This window comes from Sceloporus occidentalis, unplaced genomic scaffold, assembly GCF_023333645.1.
Source record: "Sceloporus occidentalis isolate IW3139 unplaced genomic scaffold, rSceOcc1.0.p SCAF_129, whole genome shotgun sequence".
NCBI lineage: Eukaryota > Metazoa > Chordata > Lepidosauria > Squamata > Phrynosomatidae > Sceloporus > Sceloporus occidentalis.
This window is the reverse complement of record NW_028317109.1, coordinates 2,783,394-2,810,001: the sequence shown is the minus strand read 5'-3', so window position 1 is coordinate 2,810,001 and position 26,608 is coordinate 2,783,394. Positions and strand designations below refer to the sequence as shown.

General features: G+C 41.6%; 1 protein-coding gene across 3 annotated transcripts in view; it reads left to right on the top strand.

Moving 5' to 3' along the window:
- Nucleotides 1-26,608, top strand: part of LOC149281693 (disheveled-associated activator of morphogenesis 2-like) — a 69,836-nt gene that overhangs the window by 30,295 nt on the left and 12,933 nt on the right. The window contains exons 5-16 of one of the 3 annotated variants that reach the window (XM_089499068.1): nt 4,110-4,443; nt 7,998-8,108; nt 9,287-9,390; nt 9,826-9,892; nt 13,678-13,795; nt 14,430-14,568; nt 14,853-14,911; nt 15,327-15,511; nt 15,930-16,235; nt 20,554-20,661; nt 22,449-22,478; nt 24,066-24,172. In XM_089499068.1, the coding sequence (XP_089355194.1) occupies nt 4,110-4,443; nt 7,998-8,108; nt 9,287-9,390; nt 9,826-9,892; nt 13,678-13,795; nt 14,430-14,568; nt 14,853-14,911; nt 15,327-15,511; nt 15,930-16,235; nt 20,554-20,661; nt 22,449-22,478; nt 24,066-24,172 (1,668 nt within the window). Of the gene's footprint in view, nt 1-4,109; nt 4,444-7,997; nt 8,109-9,286; nt 9,391-9,825; nt 9,893-13,677; nt 13,796-14,429; nt 14,569-14,852; nt 14,912-15,326; nt 15,549-15,929; nt 16,236-20,553; nt 20,662-22,448; nt 22,479-24,065; nt 24,173-26,608 lie in introns of all 3 variants that reach the window. The other 2 variants (XM_089499070.1, XM_089499069.1) reach the window with 2 other exon arrangements.

Here is a 26,608-nt window from a genome sequence, read left to right as displayed (position 1 = left end):
TTTTTTTTTTATATGATTCCAAAAAAGTTTGTTTTTTTTTTAAAAAGACTCTATGCTGAATTTGGTATACTTAAAAAAAAAAATTATACTATCTACGATAAAGTGTAAATGAAGAGGTATACATTTGGTTTGTATGTATATAAAAATTAAATAATTTATGTGAAATGAATTTTTGACCCAAACTAAGAACTTTTATGATCAAAATGTAAAAAAAAAAATCTAGAACATAATAGAAATAACAAAACATTTTACATTAAAATGATCCTTGCTTTAACTTTTTTAATATATTATTATTATTATTATTAGTATCATCATTTTTATTTATTATTATTGTTATTATTATTATTACATATGTTATTATTTTATTACATATTATTATTTTGTGACATCTGCACAGAAAGCTTGTTCTTTTTCCCCGGAATAAACCTGGCACATATTGAGTGAATTTATAATCGCGGCGTGTGCAAAAATGTGTCCAAAAAGCTTACATAATTTAATGCGAATTATTCCTGCTGTTCGGCGCGTCATGTTGTGAATAATGAGGTTCTTTGCTCGCTCTAATTACGTTTTTTAAGATTTAAACCGGGGCCGCTTGCCAGAGTCGCAAGAGAAAAAAAAAGCACTTACCTATATATTTCATCTGATGTCAGACTCCGGGCCAGATGGTTTGTGTTGACAGAACAATTTCTGGAAATTAATATTTTTTTTCTTAGCATAAAAAGCTAGTATTTTTTTCAGAATTTTTAAGGGTAAAAAACCATTTTTGCACGGTTTTATTGCCAGTCTTTATACTGTACAGAGAGAGAAATCAATGTTTTCTATTATAACTTTGTAATGTGTACCCGCTAGAGCCGAGGATAAAGCGCCATCTGCGGCTCCAATACTTTACGCCCATGCAATAGCCTACCGTCCCTTTAAATAAATCAATAAAAACGACCATAATCTTAACTACAACTACCCCTCTCTGCGCTGCCGCCATATTCCCAATGTTTCAGGTGTCCAAATGGCACACCATTGGTGGACGTGTGGCCAAAGGACTTACTGGAAGCTCTTCGTGGCATCACAAGGAGACCACGTGGAGGCTGTGATAGAGGAGGTCACCCAATCAGGCGCCGACTCCTTCATATCCTCTGATTTAATGATATCTGAGCATCCTAATTGGTGCTCTTCTCCCTGCTATATCACAGCTGAAATCCCTGCTTGAACGCAGGTGACCCCGTTCTGGATCTCTTCACCTCCCGAGAAGCCATGGTTTAACTATTTGGTCTCTGGACGTAGATCTCGGCTGTTTACAGGGTTAATATTTGGAAGCATCTCAGGGTCAGAAACTTTAGAAGGTCTCCCGTTCCTCAACACAATGCGCTCAACCGCAGCCTCATGTATTATAACAAGTTCCAGAATGTAAAGTAACAATAACGTGAAGTGAGCGTTCTTCCGCATTCTACACAGCTCAAAAACCAGACCAATTTTTTTGTAAAATAGCCCAATTTATATACCGGGGCGAGTTAGTGTCCTTAATATAAACTGTATGTTGTATCCTGTGAACATTCCACATTAATGATGTAAGACGGGTCCCGGGATAGACTGAAACATAAATATATATAAATCAGTCTGACACCAAATTAACCTTGTGAGAGCCAGAGAGGGAGAACGCTCAGTAAGGTGTATCTCTCTGTTCTTTACAACTTTAAGAGAGACAAGGCTCTTGGGGATATTATTATATTATTGTTCTATATATAGCGCCATCATATTCCGTAGCTCTGTACAATATATACTGGTATATATATATGTATTGTTCATGTCTGGTTGGAGATGCCAAAATTCACAGATGGCCACAGAATCTCTTTAAATGTTGTCCCCAGAGAACTTCTCTCTACTACTATTTCAAAGATCCACACAATGACTGGACCCTCTTAAGTTTCTCATCTGCCTTGCGGTGTATTTTGGCCAAAGTAATCCCCCCGCTGAATGTAACGTTCCATTTTGGAACGCTGTAGCTTGTGTGCTCTAGTGGACGGTTTTAAGAATCACCATAGCGACCACCAGAATGGTCCATTCAGCAGGGAAATTCCGCCGATGGCTGTGATGTTAAGACTATTTTTCAACCATTGCTCCAGAAAAACCCCTAAGATCTTCTTTCAGGATCTGGCCAGTGGCCCTCGACGGTTCGGGTTCATTATGAAGCTGCAGACTTTAATAATTCTACATCTGTTGAGCACATATTCTGGGCACGATTACAACGAACACGGGAGCACCCTGCTGTCTTACAGAATATTTCTACGCAAACGTCATGTTTTATACATCACAAAATTATGCTGTAGGGAGTGAAACTGTATTATATAACACAAAGAGAAACATTTCACACTCTGGTCTGAATCTAAGTTTCTATCATTTCTAGTAACTCCGGTGAGGTCGGTCCTCAAAGTTCATTGTATGTAAGGTCCGTGTTCCGTATGGCTACATGTAACCAAGTGAAACTAAATTAAAATCAACAAGCTTTGCAGCCCAATGACAATTGTTTATTCATTTATATGGCATATATTTAGAAATAAAGGGTTAAAAAAGACAACTTACCCAAGATGGGCCAACTACTGATAGCTGGTGGACAGGGGAAGCTCTAGGTTTTGAGGAGCCTGATTCTTGCTTGGCTTTTGGGATAGCCTTCAGCATTTTCCCAGTTCCTTGACTGCTATCACCCCACTTACTTCTTAGGATACCCCAGAAAAATGTTTCTCTTACCCTGAAATGGAACCTTCACCTTCCATGATAACCAGAAGTTATTTGTCCAGATCTTCAGTTCCTTGAGTTTGTAGCCATCAAAAAGTTTGGTGCTGAGTGGGTAGGAAAATTAATTGTGGGCTTTCTTACTACCGTATTTGCTCGATTATAAGACGAGGTTTTTTTCAGAGCAAATGCTCTGAAAAATACCCCTCGTCTTCTAATCGGGGTCGTCTTCTAATCAGACCTCAAATAGAGGTCTGATTATGAGACTAAGATCCAAATCCCCTGCACCGCTGCAGGGGACCTGGATCCTCCTGTCTCACCCCCCCCCATCATACACACTTACCGGTGCTTCCTGCTGTATTGCCGGGGCAGCGGGTTGACGTCTACGCGATCTGCATAGACAACGTCCGCTGCAGCCGGAAGGAGGTGTGGCTAGCAGCGGGGGTTGTCTGCGTCCGTCGCGGATACCTTCCCCGACTGTCAGAGATCAGAGTTCCCCGCACCGGTGCCGCACCGCAGACAACCCCCGCTGCCAACTCCACCTCCTTCCGGCTGCAGCGGAAGGAGACGTCAACCCGCTGCCCCGGCAATACAGCAGGAAATTGGAAGCACCGGTAAGTGTGTGTGTGTGTGTGTTAAATGGGGGCATAGGGCATTTCTGGAATGCCTTATACCCCTATATGCCACTCTGGCACTTAGGGGGTTAAAATGCATATTATGGGGCAGAGTGGCATATAGGGAGGTATAAGGCATTTCAGGAGGCAGAGTGGCGTTAAGGGGGCATTTAATAGAGCACTCTGCCTCCTGAAATGCCTTATACCTCCCTATATGCCACTCTGCCCCATAATATGCCTTTTAACCCCCTAAATGCCAGAGTGGCATATAGGGGTATAAGGCATTTCTGGAGCCAGAGTGCTCTGTGAAATGCCTTTTAACTCCCTTAATGCCACTCTGCCTCCTGAAATGCCTTATACCTCCCTATATGCCACTCTGCCCCATAATATTCATTTTAACCCCCTAAATGCCAGAATGGGATATAGGGGTATAAGGCATTTCTGGAGGCAGAGTGGCACATAGGGGGTCAAAAGGCATGCCATGGGGCACAGTGGCATATAGAGGGTTAAAAGGCATATCATGGGCCACAGTGCCATATTGGTGTGGCAAGCCTAGGGGCAGATGTGCATAACTCGATCATAGCTTTTATTTAAAAAAATAGTTTAGATGAATTAACATTTACTGGTAAAACTTTTTTCCTTTAGGGTCGTCTTATTCAGGCTTTTTCATTTTTTCCTAAGTTAATATTTAGATTTTGGGGGGTCGTCTTATAATCGAGCAAATACGGTATTTTACTTAACTTTTACCTTCTGGATTATTTTTTTTTTTAGGTTTGTGACCAGGTTTATCGAGCTGGATGGCCTGACGTGCTTACTGAATTTCCTAAAGAGCATGGACTACGAGACATCAGAGGGCCGCATACACACATCCGTTATAGGATGCATCAAGGCCCTGATGAACAATTCCCAGGGCAGGGCGCACGTACTCGCTCACCCGGAGAGCATCAACATCATCTCCCAGAGTTTACGGAGCGAGAACATCAAAACCAAGATTGCGGTTCTGGAGATACTGGGGGCTGTGTGTCTCGTTCCGGACGGTCACAAGAAGGTCCTACGAGCCATGCTGCACTACCAGGTGTATGCGGCAGAGAGGACCAGGTTCCAGGTGCGTTCTCGTTCGTTTTCTCGATATGTGCCACCCTGCCAAGATTCTATCAGAAATTGTTACGACATTACGTTGCTACAAGGGCAACATAGAAGTTGCCATTCTTACAAAAAATGCATAACCTTGGATTCGATCGTGTGTAACTCCTCGGGGTCCATAAGTACCGTCCCACCCGTCTCTGGAGCTCCTTGGATTTCAGCTGATTTTGGAAGCATTTATTTATGGTTCACCTACAAAGTATCACTTCATTAATGTATATAAAGTACAGAATATCATGTTATTAGCACCCCCTTCATTTTTGGTTCCCCCAAAAAAGGTGTCGTATTGCTAAATTTTCGGCTTTTCTTAAATAATTATTTCCTGAGGCTCGTCCAGAAGCAGAGCAGGAAGCCAGTTATTCCGTTTTACTGCATCAGAAAGCACCACATGTGTTTAAACTAGTCTACAAACCGTCCCGTTCATCTGGAGTCTGAGCGGCCGCTACCTGATACGCCTATTAAACCGAGGGCGTCCTTAAAGCCGGGATATCTGCCCGCTGGAGCCGTGTCAGCCGCGTGTTAAAAACAAATTATCACCTAGTTAAAAGTCACGCTAATGAATTGAGCTACAGAAGTTAAGTCGCCAGACCGAAATCTACCCGGCCAACAACACCTCATGGGGTGAAACATGGGATAAACTTTCTGGGTGCCCCTGGGACATATTTGGAGCGGAACCTGGCTTCCATAGCAACTGCACCAACATTAATACTTTGCACCATAATTCTTATTCTAACGTTCTTCGGTGCCATGCAAGGGGTCTTCCAACAATGTGCTACATACCCCAAATAAAGTTTAGGGTTAACCCTTACGGCTTACAAACGAAATTGAGTTAGATCAGCGTCTAGCAGCTATCGGCCAATATCTCGGGTCTAACAGGTTGACTACTGGAGCACCCCTTGGTTAAAGCATGGAACTGTTTTTTTCCTCTTCCAAAGGGGTCTTACTTTGAGGGACCCCCATGACCATTTAAACGGACCGCTCAGCTATCACATACATTAAAGCCCATATGATGGCTGGAGTGTCCCTTTAAATTTGTTCAGGTCAGATATATCACAGATGTTCCTTGTTGGGCTTATCTGGGAGTTAGCACACGTGCGTTTTTATTACGACAGATACAGATGTGCACGTCGAACGAGCCGGGAGATCAGTGGGTCTCGGAAGATAGGATATATATATATATATATGCGGTACTCGGCTATATCGCGTACAGATCCGCTCAGAAACATGGTTCGAGTCCAGTGTCTGAAATGAAAGCCATCTGCTCCGACTCCCCGCTTCCAAACCCCGTCACTGAAATTCTGTGTGATTTGCCGCTGGGAATCACATCATTAATTTCACATGAAAATAGATACATCCAAATAATGGAAGTTGTCTACATCTATATACATTTCATTACAATGGAGACAGAAGCATGTGTTCCTGGTTTAGATTCCTGTCTGAGGACGGCAGTTTATAATAGCCCGTTCCCAGCGCGCCAGCGGCCAGTTTGGAACATTTCAGCCGCTGTTACTCGTTCGCTCTCCTGCCATGAGTTCGTATTCCACAGAATAATCCCGAGATGCAGATATTTAAGAATGAGAATCTTTGGGAATCGGGGAAAATTATTCTGATGCAGTTCAGCGGCAGAACTGCCTCCCTCGATCCGGCTAATTTCCGGAGTTTCGTTGCTGATCAGAGTCGGCAAGGACTTGGCTGAAGGTCACTCCCAGTGGATTGGATAACCGGGCATCAATTTGCTTGGCGGGGGGGGGGGGGGTACTGAACAGACCCCTGATAGCGAAAGTATTTTGTATGGTAGGAACAAAGTGGGGATGGAAATTGATCCGGGCTCTTAAAATAAATGATGCTCATGGGGCATCTGCAGCCACACGTAGGGTTGGTATTCAACTGTTTTTTAAAGGTCAGTCGGTTGATGATGGCACTCCCTACATAGAGAACTGGTTTTTGCAGACGGATACTATGTAACCGCTCACAATGAGCACCGTTACATTTAAAGGTAACGCAGGGAGCCGACAACCTCCCCTCCGACAGCCGATGAATACAATGTAACAACTCTCATGGAGCACCGTTACATTTAACGGTAACGCAGGGAGCAGGCACCCTCCCCTCCGAGACGGCTACAATATAGCAGAGGCGTTCTATTAAATTAAATACCTTCAACAGAGCAAGACCCCAACAACTGCCTTCTCATACCTATGTGTAGTTAACCTCTTCAGTGCTGGAATGCAAAATCTATGTGTGTGGTTTACCATTTTTTTCATGTGGAGTGCAACATGCCCTTGTGTGTAGTTAACCTCTTCAGTGCTGTACTGAAACTTTCATATGTCTGTAGTTAACATCTTCAATGCTGGAGTGCAACCCCCAGAATTTCAGTATATTATTAATTATTATTATTTTTATTAATTGATTTATGCAGCACCAGTATATCCTGCAGCGCTGTACAATGGGTAAACTTGGACAAACCCCCAAAATGTATGTTCTACCCTTCTGATGTTAGGAAGGATTGAAACACCAGGACGACCTGTATAACATAATGATGCCCATAGCATGGCCTTAAAGCTGCAGCTTCTGCTTAAGGCACTTTTAATATGCATTATTGTTTGTAATAGTTCCTTGTCCCTTTAACAGAAGCGTTCCCGCACAGGGCTTTAAACTTTGTGCTTTTTCGGAGGCATTTTGTCACATTCTTGCGTGGCGTCCCCCGTTCTAGCAGCCACGGGGTGTCAGGTGACTTCGGAATATAAAACATAAAAACATTAGGTTTGGCCGAGCATCAGGAATCCCCGAGACACCTGCGGCTGGCAGTGTAATCGGCACCAAGAAGGCTACAGGTGTCCGGTTATATTCTAGAACTACAAATCCTCTAAAATAATCCGGGGAGATACTCAGCGGACGTGTTACGGCACACGCAGAAACCATTCATCAGATCAATAACACATACGGTTTAAGTCATTTAACTCCTCGAAGAACAAGAACTGATGGAACCTACATTTTTTTATAGAATTTTCTTTTTTAATGTAGGCTTTTATGGTAATTTATGGTGAAATAAAGGGGAGGAATGCTTAGTAAGGTTGTATAGCAAGTGTAATAGTCATATAGACGTTTTGCTTAAGATACATAGAAACATTTGTAAAGACTCAAACTTTAATCAGCCGTCGGTCTCGTCTTAGATTCAGGAGCCGTATGTCTATCCCATGCATGTTTAATACCCTCACTGTATTACCCTCTACCACTTCTGCTGGGAGGCTGTTCCACTTCTCTACCACTCTCTCCATAAAGTAAGACTTGATTATAGTACACCATCAGGAGGTGAAACCAATACCTGTGTATGGTTCCGGCCTCTCTGATCTGTCACTAAGCTCCCACAGCATGCTACTATGTATCTGGTCGCTTGCAGGCTTTGGGGCCCAAGTGGCTCCTGATTGGGGCCCAGTGGCCCTTTTTCTGGGGATTGTGCCTGGTGGCCACTTTTTCTGGGCATTCTACATTGCTTTTTTCTCGCCTCTCTTTTCACAGAGTCTGCTAAACGAATTAGACCGGAGCTTGGGGAAATACCGCGATGAAGTCAATCTGAAAACCGCGATCATGTCCTTCATCAACGCCGTGTTAAACGCCGGCGCTGGAGAGGTGAGTTTACGAGTCTGGAACGCGTTCCCCCAAACCGTCTTTACGAGCGATACAGGAAACAGCGGCGGAGAGCGAGTCGATATAAATGCGGTGATTCCTTTTGGCCCCCGCGGGTTGTTGGGGGGAACGAGAGCGAAGCCTGGTTGTTCTCAAGCAGTGAAAAGCCAGGGAAATACCATATGGACGGTTATGGGGGCCGCTCAAAGAATCCCGTGGGCCTGTTTTATATCCCGAGGCTGACAAGCCACCAGACAGATGACACGGTTAGAGAGCAGATTCCACTTTGCACTAAATGTTTTTAGGATTGTTTCAATTTCAGACACAGAAGTCATTTTTCCGTCTCCCTTATCGTTGGGATTAAAATAAGTGTAAAAAATGTATCACTAAATACAACAATAATAAAGTAATCTTTAGAAAAAAACTCCTTTTACATCAGACTCCTGGCTTCCAACAGGATATTAGAACTAATATTATTATTATTATTATTGCTATTATTGCTGTGAGAAGCGCTTTATAATACACAACTTTTTTAATTTTAACAAATTTTGCCTAATTAGTTCATTCGTATGAATCATCAAAAAAAGAGGAGAGACCACCAATGAAACAATCAAAAATGATCAAGAAACCTCCTAATTAAAAATTCCTTCTTTTGTTTGTGTGTTTTGGCACCCTTCCTATCCTTTCCTTAATCACTTGGAACCTGGCCAATATTTTCTGGGATGTCAGCCAACAGTCAATTGCTTGTTACATTTTTTGACTCCAATAAAATATAACAAGCAGTAATTAACTGTTGGAAGATATCCCAGAAAATATCAATACTTTAGTCAATTAACGCCTGTTACGTTTTATCGGAGTCATAAAATATCGCTCTGAATTTATTTTTATTTTTTAAAAAAACCTCACTAAATTTCATGGTGATTATTCTGTTCCAACTTCTCAGAATTACTCAAATTCAAAACCTTTCCCAGAAAGAATGATTTAATCATGTCAAATTTTGCTTCTTTCGTAATTTTTTCAGCGAATATTTAATTGGCATGTGACTCAAGAGCAAGCTCTGATTGGGTGTTTCCATAGAAACTGAAAAAGCTTTCCATTTTCTGTCTAGAATTTTCTATGTTATTAAACCTTGTAAGAAAGGCTCGGAGATCAAATTACGAACTCACTTGCTTTATTTACAGGATAATTTGGAATTCCGATTACACCTTCGGTACGAGTTCCTGATGTTAGGGATCCAGCCGGTGATCGATAAACTGAGAAGGCATGAAAACGCAACTCTAGACAGGTACGGCATCGCAGTGCAATCACACGGAACGGGTTCGCTTCATTTCTCCACACATAAGAAAAAAAAGAGCTTTCCAAAATATCATTCTCAGAATATAGTTGAGCAAAAACAAAACTTGCTCACTTTGATTAAAAATTTGGATATATTAAGAAAAAGGCATTTTTTTTGTAATTTACCTCTGTAGTTTGCTGGGTATTCATGTTGGTGGATCGTTGCTTGTTTACCTAAAAAAAAGTACATTTAATATGTAATCGCTCAGCCACAAAATATATTATATTTCGCATTCCATTTATATTTTTATTTAACAATTTGTTGCTCTTTCTTTTCTCTCTCTCTCTCTCTTTCTCTCTCTATCTCTATCTCTCTCTCCTTCTCTCTCTCTCTCTCTCTCTCTCCTTCTCTCTCTGACCCTGCCACTATTTGTCTATGCCGTAGGCACTTGGATTTCTTTGAGATGGTCAGGAATGAAGATGAGTCGGAATTGGCCAAGCGGTTTGAGATGGTAAGCGTACGCCCCCCCCCCAACTCCTATTAATTCAATTCAAGTCCATTCTATCCGATTAACTTAAACCCGGACGCTTGCAAAGTTATTCCATGAATTATGTATCCGAGCAGACCTCCGTGCAAAATATTTCTTTATTAATTACATTTAAATAAAATGGAGAAATATCTGCATTTCTGGATGGAAAAAATATACTTTTATATTATACCCCTTTCTTTAAATTCAAACTCACCCATATAATAATAATCCAAAAAAATCAATAACAAAAAATTATATTTTCTTACTCTTCACCAATGGACTACAAGATTGTGTAATTTGGCATAGTTTCCCATATAACAGCAATTATAATAATAAATAATTAATAATAATAATATTTAACTCTATTCTAAATAAAAAAGCAGATGTGAGCCTATAAAAGTTATCACTTTTAAGTAGGAAAATATATTAGCCCGCTTCTTCTAGTACGGCTCGAGACATTACAGTCACTTCACAAACTTCTTGGGATACATTGTTACATTTATATATATCTAATAGATTGTCCTAACGTTTGTTCGTATTTATCTTACTTTTAATGTTTTTTTTCCGCTACGGAATTCGCTAGAGCGTTATGGATAAAATGAATAATAATATGTAATCAAAAGAAGATCCTAATCCATGATGTATTCATCTTTGGGGCTATCCAAGGGCTGACCTAGGGCAGTTCCCCCAGCCGCCCCCCATCCTGAATACATTAAAAGGCATCGTATCTCTGTGTCTTAAGGGCGGAAAGTCTATGGACGCTGTGCTGAGCCGGCACAGCCTTCGTAGATCAAACAGATCAAAGCCTCCCTTGTAACCCAAGCGGGTCACCTTTTGCCCAAGAGGTCCTTGTTCTGCCCCCCGCCCAGTTTGTAGCAGGGGGACTAATGCCCCATTCAGACCCACCAGCCCAGGATACATGACTGACGGCCACCCTTGCAATGTAACAAAGACGGCTTTAACACGGTGGAGCGGCCCATAAACGAAGAGATTTATTGCCAATCGTCCTTCCTTTTCCTCCCAAACATGAATCGCTCCCTTCACGCTTCCAAAGCCCCGTTCCAGAAAATCCCCATAATAAAAAATATAGCCAGACATAACATCGAGCGGAAACATAGCAAACGATGTCAAACAAAGGCAGTTGTCCAACGCGATACCCAACAGCAGGTTTGTTCATTAGAGGGATCTGCGAGGCAGCTCTGGCCGGGGCCAGCCACGCAGCTTTCTCCGCGGTTGTTCTTTGGCCAAGCGACGGAGTGAGTTGTGTGTTAACAGTAGAGGTTCAGCGAAATATTCCGAGGGCTCCTTCCCAAGTCCCAACACGTTATCAATAACCGTGCTTAAGATGCTGCAAATCTTTCAACAGCACTTCCAAGGGGAATAAGTACAAAGCCCCCGCCAAGCTCCGCTCCGGATCCGTTATATTGTGTTCTGGATGGACATAAAAGCCCCGGTCGCTCTTTGGAGATACGCAGTTTTGGGGGGGGGATTTTCTGCTTCAATGACTGCAAAATGTTTTATACCCAAGGGGAGGAAAAAGAAAAAAAAAAAAGCTAAAACAAGGTTACGTTCATGCGGCGGAGAGCCTAGAATTGCTGTAAAAAAATACAAGAATGATGTAATCCTAATGTACGTTTTTATTATCCATGAAGACACTTAATAGGTTGGGGTCCCCAAAAAAGTCTCTCCAGACCCCTTTCTGCTTCCAGCGAGTTATTGGTGCTAATATTTTAAGGAAGGTCGTCAGCCAAAATTGTTTGATTTTGGAAGATTGTCGCGGAATTGAATATAATCGACGACAAACGCCACGGGAATTCAGAAAAAAACATGACGTTAGTGGTGCTTGTAGAAAAAAAAAAGTATTGAGGTACCAGAGGATGGAATATTAAGCCGAAAAAACTATTTTTTCACATTTTGAAAAAGTGTAATTTTTTTTATTCGTGAGCCCCACTGATAGATTAATATTCAATATTTTAATTAAAAAAATAAAAGTTTCCATCTCGTTCCCGTGGCGCATTTAGCCGTTTTATGATTATAAAATGATATTATGAATATTTATATTATTAAAAAAAGAAAAAAAATCCTATTCCGCATCAAATAATAACGAAAAGAAAAGCATTTTGGTTAAATCCGGGTCATGGAGTTGAGGCTGATTGTATTAGCGTTATCTGCTGTGCGTTATGGAGAAATGTATTAGATTAGGAAAGTCTTCTGAAAATAATTAGGGTTTTAATACATTGTATGTTTTCAATTATCCAAAAAAAAAAAAAAAGCCATTTGCGCCAACTTCCCGAGCCTCTGTTTATTTGGCCATTAGCAAAATTCTGGACCAATTGTATTCAATTATAGGCAATCCCAGAAGCTTGCAAAACACAGGCTGATCGCGCAAACGTGCATGCGCGGGCTGACGGCGGCACAAAAAGCCAATGCAGACCCGTCGATCGCAAGCAGACCTCGCGTCTCTTTCTTTATCTTTGGGGTAGATTTATCTTTGGCAGCGAAATGCCACAAATTCTCATTAAATAACACTGATTACTCAGACAATAAAATGTAGGCACTCGGGGGCCCCCTATTTTGCGGTAGTACAGAGCGGTCATCAGCGTCTCCACATGGCCGGGGAATCTCCGCAGACGTTCTTTATGATGTCTTCTGCCTCAGCGGCATAGGGGGCCGAAGAGCCCATCGCCCCATGGAGAAGAAGCGCTCACGCCAAGCCCACGCTCTCCATCCCGAAGTCCTTTAATAACCGTGGAATGTAACCAATAAGGAACCGCTCCTTAAACCGCCGACAACCAATGACTGGAGCTCCAGAACGCCGACATTCACATGATCAGGAGCAGCCTTTCCAAACCTCAGGTTTTAATCATAACATAGCGATTAAGGTTCAAAAAAAGACCGAAGTCCATCACGCCCCCCCCACCACCCCGCGTCTTCCGATCCTACCGGCTTTTCATCCAAAAGAAGGCAAACAACTTGGCACTTAGGGGGAAAAATTCTTTCTTGGCTCCAATACGCGATCAGATTCCTCCTCGTATGGAGAAGCTGCAAAAATGACTGTTTATTCTGTCATTTATACCCCTGTATGTTCTGCTTTTACCCCTTTTGGAGGCATCCGGTGTATCTGATAGAACCTCCTCTCTCGGCGGTGGATTCCGTACCTTTACTGCCCTCACTGTAAAGAATCTCTCGTTCTTTGTACGTTTCTGTTAACGATCGGGTCGCTGGAGAGCTCTTTACATCGGGCCCCGCAAATATTCATACAGCGTTATAATATCCCCTCTAAGACGCCGTTTTTCTAGCGTATATAGAGGCGACTTTTTTTAGCCTTTCTTCATTACCGAGATCTTCCAAACCCCCTTATTCATTTTGCCCCCCCCCCACTTTGCACCTTTTCTGGTTCCAGCACTGCATGCGTTAAACTCTTTCAGATTGGTTGCAGCGATTATTCTTTTTCTTTTTCATGATAAAACCTATAGATTTAGTAAAAAACAAAAGAAAAAAAAAAGATCACACTTCAGAACAGAAGCCCATGAGATTACCGCCTCTTGAATGAGTTCCATTCCCGCAATGTTCTAATGGTGGATTACATCATCAGCGTTAGACATCAATAAAGCCTTAAACAATGGGACTCTTTATTATTTTTTTGGGGGGGGGGAAGCGTTTGCTTTAGTGAAATTCCACAGGGTGATGTCTTCTCCCTGTGTGATTTATTTCACTCTTGTTTAAGGCCAAGGTTTTTATTTCTATAATTTTCATTCATTCCCCAGAACCACATAGACACCAAAAGCGCCTCCCAGATGTTTGAGATGATTAAGAAGAAGCTGAAGCACACGGAGGGTTATCCATACTTGTTATCGATACTCCAGCACTGCCTGCAGATGCCATGTGAGTCATACTCATGCTTTCTGGAGGATCAGAGGTTTAAATGTAATGTAAGGAACTTTTATTTTATACAGAGGGTGGTAGATAAGTGGAGCAGCCTCCCAGCAGAGGTGGTAGAGGGTAATACAGCGAGCGGATTAAACATGCATGGGATAGACATACGGCTCCTGAATCTAAGACGAGACCGACGACTGATTAAGGTTTGAGTGTCAACGACATGAAAATGATCTAACATCTCACGGATTTGAGGTTAATAAATAATATATTTAGATAATTTAAACGGAACTAAGATGATAAGAAAAGCAGTGTTTTTGAGCAACTCTTTTGGACTTATTTATGGTTCCAAGGAAAAGAATGAATGCGAAATGTTGGAATATGAACTAGATATTTTCTGAAAAATTATATCGATCATCAATTTCCCCAATCAATAAAAAATATTAAATAAATGTAAAGAAATATATAAAAATAAATATTTCCTATATCCATTTTCAATGAAATCATGTAAATATCTAGAACATTGACCGAAGACAAAAGCAAAAAAAAAAAAAATTCTAGTAATAAATCTTTCTGGATAAATCCTTTTTTTCCCCATATTATCTGTACGAGGTCAGGTGATGAACGCTCCTTGTTCTTACAGATAAGTGGCAGGGGAACAGCCTCCAGCAGTGGCAACTCCTAGACAGAATATTACAGCAGATTGTCCTCCAGGATGACAACGGCGAAGATCCAGACGTGACTCCGCTTGAAAACTTCAACGTCAAGAACATCATTAGAATGTAAGTTCTAGGTAATGGTCGCCGATGCTTCTGGATGAAGGTTCTTAAGAAATTCCAGCTCAGCTTCCCAAGTTGTTAGAATTTATGTTATCTAAGGTTCTAAGGTTTCTCTGCACTCTTACTCCGTGTGTTCCATGGTTCAATAATAACGTTCTTTGGTGCTGTGAGAAGGTACGGTCTTCGTTTCCAGAAAACCTATTGTTTTATTATATGATATTGTCCAGATAACAAATATTTTATTAATTCCAGAAGTTCTCTTAAACACTTATATGGCTTTATTGTAGGTTAGTAAATGAGAACGAGGTAAAGCAGTGGAGAGAACAAGCCGAGAAATTCAGAAAAGGTAAGGGTTCTAGAGCTGGGCAAAAAAAAGTGAGTATTCACAAACCTCTCTACTTCTATCAACACTTCCCACGGTAACTTTGTATCCAACAGAGATCACAACGCACACAAACATCGACCACAGTCTTCCGGATTGGAAAGTTCTCCGCTATTCTAGATTCTAACCTTTCTGGGGGGGGGGTTGGATATTTTTTGGATCACATTATTTCACGTGCGCGTACGTTTTTTTTCCTGATAGTTCCGGCTGCTACAGTTTTAAGGAAATAAAAGCCATTTCTGGATTGTTCCCAAGAGGAGCAAAGGGGCTTATCCGCTAAATTATAACAGCGACAGCCATCAGAATAAAGGGATAAGAGCACGTAAAATAACACGGCTATTTATTGAGCTAGAACGATAACATGTCTGATGTTCTGCAGAACACACGGAACTGGCCTGCCGGCTGGAAAAGAAAGAGAGGGAATGTGAAATAAAGACTCAGGAGAAAGAAGAAATGATGAAGACGTTGAATAAGATGAAGGACAAGTTACAGAAGGAATCCGTTGAGCTGCGGCAGGCCCGTGATCAGATGGGAGATCTCGTGTCTCAGCTGAACGAGCTCACGGTGTGTACTTCTATCCAGAATGCCTCCCTGCCAACCGATTGGTTAAAATAAAATCGGAAAAAAATTACTCGTATTCAGGACAAAGCCAACTTTGTCACATTTGTATCCGTAATGCTTGAATCTCCCAAAATTCCAGATTTGAAATCAGCTTATTTTGTCAAATTTAGAAGAAAATAAAAAACAAATATTTAAAAAATACAGAAATCACAGAAAAAAAAATTCTGTGGGTAGGACATCACCGGAATGTAGCAGAGACGTGGGCAGATGGGTGGGCTGTGTAATGTTAAATACCCCTTTTGCCTCAAGCACCTCTTCTAGAATGTGCCCTTTATAAAGCAAGCGCTTGATCTGCCTCCCGTGTAACTCGCTCCAGAAATCTTATCTTTGTTGATTTACTAAACTTTATTTTTTTTTCCAGAATGGTGACGCCATATCCTTCCACCAACCACCTCCTCCACCTGGTCCATTCACTCTTCCTCCATCTCTACCTGAAAACTTACCTCCCCCACCGCCTCTCCAACCTTTCTCCACTTTCCCACCACCTCCTCCTCCACCGCCTCCTCCTCCAGGTGGACCTCCGCCGCCTCCGGGAGCGCCTCCTTTCTTCGGCATGGGAATGCCTCCGCCGCCACTCAGTTCCTTCAACTCTGCTAACTTGAGGAAAAAATCCGTTCCCCAACCATCCCACCCACTGAAATCATTCAACTGGTCCAAACTCAACGAGGTAAAGCATCCGATGGTATCTACTTTGGGCGTCTGCCCCATTTTGGGTATTTTGGGTTATATTACTGTATACAGTGCTGGGGGTTATATTACTGTATACAGCACTGGGGGTTATATTACTGTATACAGCGCTGGGGGTTATATTACTGTATACAGCGCTGGGGGATTATATTACTGTATACAGCGCTGGGGGGTTATATTACTGTATACAGCGTTGGGGGTTATATTACTGTATACAGCGCTGGGGGATTATATTACTGTATACAGCGCTGGGGGTTATATTACTGTATACAGCGCTGGGTGTTATATTACTGTATGCAGCGCTTGGGGTTATATTACTGTATACAGCGCTGGGGGTTATATTACTGTATACAGCGCTGGGGGGTTATATTACTGCATACAGCGCTGGGGGTTATATTACTGTATACAGCGCTGGGTGTTATATTACTGTATGCAGCGCTTGGGGTTATATTACTGTATACAGCGCTGGGGGTTATATTACTGTATACAGCGCTGGGGGTTATATTACTGTATACAGCACTGGGGGTTATTACTGTATACAGCACTGGGGGGGGTTATATTACTTTATACAGCGCTGGGGGTTATATTACTGTATACAGCGCTGGGGGTTATATTACTGTATACAGCGCTGGGGTTATATTACTTTATACAGCGCTGGGGGTTATATTACTGTATACAGCACTGGGGGTTATATTACTGTATACAGTGCTGGGGTGTTATATTACTGTATACAGCGCTGGGGGTTATATTACTGTATACAGGGCTGGGGGGTTATATTACTGCATACAGCGCTGGGGGTTATATTACTGTATACAGCGCTGGGTGTTATATTACTGTATGCAGCGCTTGGGGTTATATTACTGTATACAGCGCGGGGGGGTTATTACTGTATACAGCGCTGGGTGTTATATTACTGTATGCAGCGCTTGGGGTTATATTACTGTATACAGCGCTGGGGGTTATATTACTGTATACAGCGCGGGGGGTTATATTACTGTATACAGCGCTGGGGGGTTATATTACTGTATACAGTGCGGGGGTTATATTACTGTATACAGCGCGGGGGGTTATATTACTGTATACAGCGCGGGGGGTTATTACTGTATACAGCGCGGGGGGTTATTACTGTATACAGCGGGCTACATTACTACAAAACAGGAATTGTTACATTTGCGTTACTGACAATGATGATGAGGATGGTTGTAATTGTTACTCTTTATACTAAAATCCCTGGATAAAGTGCACAGGGTCTGGGTAGAGCCTAGAACGTAGGGGGTGGGGGAGTTTGGCCCTAGGGTTTCTAGTACCTATTTTCCTTACAGGAAGATTTTTTCCCCCCCAGATAATATGTGTCCCGCTTGGGTTTAGACAGCTGCCTCCCTCTTCCAGTCGCGCACGCTCGCCCCTTGTTAACGCATTTGCTATAAGTGCCCAGGGATATACGGAATGCCAGAAGAATGCAGATTTTTCTGCCTGTCATTCCTCGTATTTATATATATTAGTACAGACTGTTCCGTTGAGGGTTCGGGAGCTTCTGGAAGTGCTTGTTTTGATAAATGAAGATTCTGAAGTAAGAATGTAAATTATCTTCATAGAATAAACAATCATTCCTTTGGCTGCCGTGTATCTGCAGCTAGAGCTCCCTCTACTGGCAGGTCCATAAAATTGATTCTGGACATTGGTAATAAATAGAGCATACCATTCAGATCCATTCTACATCAATCAAAGCCCAGTATATTCCTCATATATATTATATACTCTCCTGCCGTATAACTAATCCCGTCCTTATAACCCGTTATATCCTGTATGTTCCTCATATTATATATTATATACTCTCCGGCTGTATAACTAATCCCGTCCTTATAACCCGTTATATCCTGTATATTCCTCATATTATATATTAAATACTCTCCGGCCGTATAACTAATCCCGTCCTTATAACCCGTTATATCCCTGTATATTCCTCATATTATATATTATATACTCTCCCACCGTATAACTAATCCCGTCCTTATAACCCGTTATATCCTGTATATTCCTCATATTATATGTTATATACTCTCCGGCCGTATAACTAATCCCGTCCTTATAACCGTTATATCCCTGTATATTCCTCATATTATATATTATATACTCTCCGGCCGTATAACTAATCCCGTCCTTATAACCAGTTATATCCCTGTATATTCCTCATATTATATATTATATACTCTCCGGCTGTATAACTAATCCCGTCCTTATAACCCGTTATATCCTGTATATTCCTCATATTATATATTATATACTCTCCCCCGTATAACTAATCCCGTCCTTATAACCCGTTATATCCCTGTATATTCCTCATATTATATATTATATACTCTCCCCCGTATATAGTAATCCCGTCCTTATAACCCGTTATATCCCTGTATATTCCTCATATTATATATTATATACTCTCCGGCCGTATAACTAATCCCGTCCTTATAACCAGTTATATCCCTGTATATTCCTCATATTATATATTATATACTCTCCGGCCGTATAACTAATCCCGTCCTTATAACCCGTTATATCCTGTATATTCCTCATATTATATATTATATACTCTCCGGCCGTATAACTAATCCTGTCCTTATAACCCGTTATATCCTGTATATTCCTCATATTATATATTATATACTCTCCGACCGTATAACTAACCCCATCCTTATAACTCGTTATATCCCTGTATATTCCTCATATTATATATTATATACTCTCCGGCCGTATAACTAACCCCGTCCTTATAACCCGTTATATGCTGTATATTCCTCATATTATATATTATATACTCTCCGGCCGTATAACTAACCCCGTCCTTATAACCCGTTATATGCTGTATATTCCTCATATTATATATTATATACATCTATTGGATCTGATAGGGCAGTCTCTGTGAGGAGCGGATTCCACATCTTTACGGCTCTTACCGTAAAAAAAATGTTTTGCTGCTTTAAGTAAAAATTATTTTGTTTACATCTGAATGGAGCAGCTGGTATTGGCCCCTTATGTATTTATATAATGACATCATATCCCCCTCTAAGACACTTTTTTGTAGTATAAACAACTAAAGTCTTCCATTCGTCCTATGAATGTGTAATTTTATATCTTCCTACCTGCAATTAGTAGATAAAGCCGTATCTGGGAGTCTGCTTCCTATATGGTGTGTGTAATATATATATATATATATATATATATATATATATATATATAGTCATAGTTTCTCTCTCTGGTCTATAATCTATAAATGATTAAAATGGCTTTTAAAGCTATACATCGATTACCACTGAATATATTATACAGCGTGTGGATAATTATGGGTAAAAAACAGCTCATTTACTTAGGCCTTGACCCAAGAAAACACAGCTACACCGACCGTCTCCAAAATCAACACCAATGTATAGCTCATTGTTTTTCCTGCGGTTACATAAACTGTTCCTGTACTTTGAGGAAATGTTTTGGGGGAGAATTCCAAACTTTTGGAGAAAGTTGGCCTCTTGATCTACTCTCACACCTCATGTTACACCAGCCTGAAAAATGACCCTCGTACATGGCGTCCAAGACCACAGACAATCAAATATGTGCTGCAAAGATACAATTGCCCCACATCATCCAGGAGATCGGCCCTATTCGGCCCCCCGTCTAGTCGGCCTCCTGTAAAGACTCAAACCTTAATCGGTCCTTGGTCTCGTCTTAGATTCAGGAGCCGTATGTCTATCCCATGCATGTTTAATACCCTCACTGTATTAGCCTCTAACACTACCGGGAGGCTTTTCCACTTATCTACTACCCTCTCAGTAAAGTAGGAACTCTGCTCTTATATTCAGGAGCCGTTTGCCTATCCCATGCATGTTTAAATCGTAATAAAATCCAAATAAAATATCTGCTATTTATGGGAAAAGGGCTGGCGTGTTTATAAACGGGCATTAAAATCTCCCAGCCCGATCCTGTAGACACAAAGCCAATTAAAGCTGCTGTTCCACCTGCTCTAAACTAACTAAATGACACATTAGAAAGACCCCCAAGTCCTTCCGAATGCCTCAAACCCCCTCCCAGAAATAATGATTTAATTCTGAAAAATGTCTCATTTATAATTTTTGCCGGGAGCACTTAATTGTCACATGACAGAAAAGCAGGCACTGATAGGTCGTTGCCATATGAAGTAAAGCGTTATTTTATGTGATTACATCTGTATGCCAGGCGTGATACTCTGTACCGCTCTGTAGAATTCCTCCCGCATTCATCCGGTTGTTATTGTTTTATTTTTGGGACTTTAGGATAAAATCCACGGAACGATCTGGAATGAGATCGATGACATCAGAGCGTTCAAGGCTTTGGACTTGGAGGAGTTTGAGAGAATGTTCTCAGCGTATCAGAGGCACCAGGTAGGTCTCAGTAGGTGATAAATAACTCATTTCTGTGCCCTAAGGGGTTAAAGTATATAACTCCTAGAAAGCAGGGCCGTCAAACACTCAGCTCCGGATTGGTTACAGTGTTATTCTGTTATTCAGCGCTGGAGGCTAATAGCGCGCCGGCAGCCGAGCCGCTTATCGTATCGGAGGGATAGTAACGTTTTATGACAAATGATAGAAAATCCGAGAAAAGTCATTTTATGGAACGTTAGTAACTGACACTTCCAGCCCTCCGAGAATTTCCATAAAAGTATTAATTAAAAGAATAAAAATATTATGTGTTCATGTATATGTTTGTTCCATTTTTTATATAGCGGATCTGAAATAATGGAAAACACTGAACTGTATCAAATCTGTACTGGGAAATATAGATAGATGGATGGATGGATGGAGGGATAGATGGGTGGATGGATGGATGGATAGATGGATGGATGGAGGGATAGATGGATGGATGGATGGATAGATGGATGGATGGAGGGATAGATGGGTGGATGGATGGATGGATGGATGGATGGATGGATAGATGGATGGATGGATGGATAGATGGATGGATGGAGGGATAGATGGGTGGATGGATGGATGGATGGATGGATGGATGGATAGATGGATGGAGGGATAGATGGGTGGGTGGGTGGATGGATGGATGGAGGGATAGATGGGTGGATAGATGGATGGGTAGATAGATGGATGCATGGATAGAGGGATAGATGGATGGATGGATATATGGGTGGATAGATGGATGGATGGATGGATGGATAGAGGGATAGATGGATGGATAGATAGATGGATGGATGGATAGAGGGATAGATGGGTGGATAGATGGATGGATAGATAGATGGATAGATAGATGGATGGATGGATAGAGGGATAGATGGATGGATAGATAGATGGATGGATGGATAGAGGGATAGATGGATAGATGGGTGGATAGATGGATGATAGAGGGATAGATGGGTGGATAGATGGATGGATAGATGGGTAGGTAGATGGATGGATAGATGGGTAGGTAGATGGATGGATAGATGGGTAGGTAGATGGATGGGTGGGTGGGTTTATGGATGGACAGGTGGATGGGTAGGTAGATGAAGTGGATGGATGGATATGTAGATGGATGGGTGGGTGGATGGATAGATAGATAGATAGATAGATAGATAGAAGCGTGTTAATAAAATGTCACAGTGCAAGGAATCGTGGTATCTATCTAGAATAATCATTTATTTTATTACCTGGGGTGATGAATCCTAATATTTACCCAAAATGAATACTTCCTTACTAATTATTGATGATTAGCTGGATGTGATGTGTATTTAAAGCAGCCTCGTGCCTTATTACCATACCCGGGAACTTTCTACATGAGCGGCTCGCCAGACGTGTTGCCCAAACGGCTCTAATGCCGGTCGTCATGGAAACCTTGACCTGTTATTATTGGAAGATACACTTAATTGAGTCACTTGAGTTCAAGCAGGGATATCTAACCATAAGATACTGGGGGAGGGCAAGAGCACCAACAGGGAGTTTTAAATATAATCACAGCGGGGTAGAATAGGGAGGATTCAGCTCCAGACTGTGTGACCCCTGAGAATCTGCCCCTTCATCCTGAGATTGGGGCAAAAAACCCTGCGACTCCGGGACAAGCTTATTGCTTTAAGTTGTAGAAATGATTCTTTTGCTATTTGCTGCTTCTTGAATGAACTTTGTGTCTGATTCCTCTGCCTAATTTTTGGCATGTTTCTTTCCGTTTCCGGCGGCTGCCTGCGTAGGACCTGCTAACTAACACTACCCTGAAGCAGGTGAGTACATGACGGAGCCCCTCGCCCCCCAAACCCGTGCGCCCTCTAACGCTCTTCTTCAAGAATTGCTAATGCTTAATTTTAAGGGGGAAACTGTAAAAAAAATGACCCTAAAATCTAATTCTTACACCTGCATATAAGATGAATCGGGGATAGAACAGGAAGCGTCTTCCAACTTCCTGCTTGGGTGGCCAATAGGATTCCGATGGAGTGAGGGATCATGGGAGATGGAGGAAAATTTGCATGAAACGGCTTCGCTATGCTTTGGAGCTGAGAAATAAAAATCTACATAATTTAAAAAAATGGGTATTATATTTAGAAATATAAAATACATTTTTTTTTTATTTCAGATGTGAAAATGTTTTCACTCTATTAGCATTTACTATTATTCTTCTTATTTTTCTTATACAAAGTCAATTCTGAGCTATAATATATCAGTAAAGATACTGTACTTTAATAATAATATAGAATATGTATTTGAACAAACTTTAACTTTATTGCAATCCAAATATTTGCAAATATTTTGAAATTTTTCTTTAAAAAAAAAAGTTTAAAATTATATATATTTTTTTTTTTTCTTCTGCTACTTTTGAACTCTTCCTGGAACTGATCATTAACAATAATTATGTATCATTTTCTTAAAGCGACACTTTTTAAATCCCCTCGCTGTATTACCCTCTACCACCCCTGCTGGGAGGCAGTTCCACTTATCTACCACCCTCTCAGTAAAGTAAAACTTCCTTCCATTCCATCCAAACCTTTTCACAAAGAATAATTTCCCGGGAACGTCGGCTCTGTTTTCATTGCGAGCGTTCTTCGTCCGTTTGGTTTCGTCGTTCCCCACGGAGTTTAAGGGTATTTATGATGTGGAGAAAAACAGTAAGCGCCCCGTGTGAAACGCTGGTGTTCTGACCCGTTTCTGGCGTTGCCTTTTGGCAAACCCGAGTGCCAAATTCCACCGCTGACCCCTTTGTCATTCCATGTGAAAATATTACAAAATAAGAAAAAATAAAAAACCTGAAATATGCGAAAACTAGAAGCGAAGTGGAAAGAATGCGAAGCGTTTGTTGTTTTGGATGAGCTAATAATAAACAGGTGGGCTCGCCGGCGGGGTGCGAGCTGTCAGCGATACGGTAACCATCCCGTTACCAAATCCCCCGGAACTTAAGTGAAAATTGTATGTGGATTTATGCTGCGAATATATATATATATATATATATATATATATATATATATATATACTGTATCCATTACCACTTGTGCCCCCACCCTGGGACCCCCTGACGCCCCCAAACAGCTTGTCTGTGCCATCTTTGCCATCAACCCTCCGCTTCCAGAGAAGTATAAATTCTTACACAATAGTCATTTCCCGACATTTCCCGCAAGATTTCAGAAACTTGTTTTACTGAAAAAAAAGCAACATTTTCTGAGCTTAAAAAAATATATATCTATTTTTGTTTTAAAGAAATGTTTAAGTAATAAAGTTAAAGTACACATTCGATGCAGATGATGCTGTGTTAACACGTCTTAGAGATTATTTTATTCTATACTATTTTATACGCTGTCCTTTTCTCCTGTTTTTCACAGAAAGATATGGATTCCATGGAGGATCTTTATCTCTCCACCCGCAAAGTCAAGGAGCTGTCTGTGATTGACGGCCGACGGGCGCAGAACTGCGTCATCCTGCTCTCCAAGTAAGTGTCCCGGTCTGGAACTGATATTAACGAGGCCAATGCATGTTTAAATTCCCTCATTGTATTAGCCTCTACCATTTTCGCTTAGGAGCTGTTCCATGTATCCACCACCATCTCAGTAAAGTTACATTTCCTTACATTGCCTAGGAAACCAAGCTAAGTGTTACGTTGTATAACATTCAGTCTCAATGCACTGGGGGTTGTTATTTCCCCCGAGATAAGGAGTCGGACCAATGACTGTAGTCTAGAACCCTGATTTCTCGAACCAATGACTATGTCTAGAGTCTAGAACCCTGATTAGTTCTGAGCTGTTTGTACTCGATCTCGGACAGCTGAGCGAGAAACCAGCATTTTCCACGCTGACGTTCCTGTTAATGTCCTACGTCACCTATCTTTTTTTTTTTAGATTACCTTTATTAGCCCCAAAAATCAGAGCTATTTTTTACAGTGTGAATAAAGCTGAACAGGAAGCGCAGACGTTATCGCCTCGCATATCGATTAATCGTATCGGGGGAAGTAATATCTCCGGGAATTGCAGAATTGATCCATCGAGCTGGAAGGGGCTCCGTGTTCTTTGCCGGGTCCCTTTTCTGCCTCCCCCCCCCCCCCAAACCACATCCCCGTAATTCATATACACAGCGGCTCAAAAGTTTGGGGTCACTCAGCTGTTTTCATGCAAAACAAGAACATTTCTGGCTGTAACATAATTACAAAAGGGGTTCTAACCATCAATTATCCTTTTAAACTTAAACTTGGATCGGAGAACACAACGTGCCATTGGAACACAGGAGTGATGGGAGTGATAAAGGGCCATTGGAACACAGGAGTGATGGGAGTGATAAAGGGCCATTGGAACACAGGAGTGATGGGAGTGATAAAGGGCGGTTGGAACACAGGAGTGATGGGAGTGATAAAGGGCCATTGGAACACAGGAGTGATGGGAGTGATAAAGGGCCATCGGGACACAGGAGTGATGGGAGTGATAAAGGGCCATTGGAACACAGGAGTGATGGGAGTGATAAAGGGCCATTGGAACACAGGAGTGATGGGAGTGATAAAGGGCCTCTGTACGCCTATGAAGAGATTCCATTAAAAATAAGCCGTTTCCAGCTACAATAGTTATTTATAACATTAACCCCGTCTGCGCTGGATTTCTGATCCGTTTCATGTTTTTTTTAATGGACAAAATCTGCTTTCCTTTCAAAAACAAGAACATTTCTAAGTGACCCCAAACTATTTAACGATGGTGAATGTCCAGCTGAAAATCTAAACCTTTATTTTCCATATTTTGCCTGTTTTGTGCAGCATAGCAGGATATGCAGTAATTTATAATAAAAAAAATAGAAATGGTAAATAATGTAGTAATTAGAAATTTATAGTGATAATAAAATAACACTAATTACAATAATGTTACAATGTACAGTATTTGAGTGAGTTTGAGTCGATCCCTTTATTTCACCCCGTTGCCGCAGCACCATCTGCAAGCGATTTGTGCTTTAAACCCACATGGATACATCATGAGTGGATAAGCGGCTGATGTGTTTATTGCGGGGGTCCGGCTGCCGACGTTCCCAGGCTGCGCTCATCGTTCACACGAATCCCTCGGAACTCCCGGATCTTACTGTGGAATTTCCTTAAATCTTAAGAATTGAGAGAATTGTCACAGAGTGAAGAACCCCCCCCTTGGGAGCAGCAATATTAACTTCCTGTACTCTGGATCTGCAGAATTATTCCTCCCCATTAAGTTCTCTCTCCCCTGTTGTTAAGTTGCTGATTGCTGTTGATTGGTTCAGGGTGGGGGAGGCGGAGAAGTGAGAAAACTTCAGGATGGGAAATTCATCCAATGATGCTGGCTGTGCCACAGGCTGCCACCGGGTAATTAGCACCAAAATAAGTATACTGATCATCAAACAAAAAACCTATAGAGAGTTTTACTGAATTTGCTTCACGATGATCAGCACCAGCTAGGAGGACATTATAGATGAAGACCTGCCCCTTTGCCCCCCCTAACACCCCCCCCCATACAGAGTATATAATCCAAAACCCTTAATGAATGGAAAATATGGAAAATGCAATTTCCCAAGACGAATGTGTCAGTTTGGGGTAAACAGAGGGGAATTAACCGCAGGGATTTGTGCGAAGCTCATGTCTATTAGAAACAGCTGCCGGTTAACAACCGGGAAACCGAGTCGCCGACGGCTCAGGGTCTGACTCGAGATTAAGCAGACGTCTTATTCGCCAGTAGAGTTTTCAGCTATTAATCTGCTACGGGTCTGACGCCTCAAACGCGTCCACTGCTGCTCTCTGAATAGCCTAAGCTGGAAGCCGAACCGTATACCTGGCAGAAGCTTAGGTTCATTTTACTTTACTGAGAGGGTGGTGGATACGTGGAGCAGCCTCCCAGCAGAAGTGGTAGAGGGTAATACAGTGAGGGGA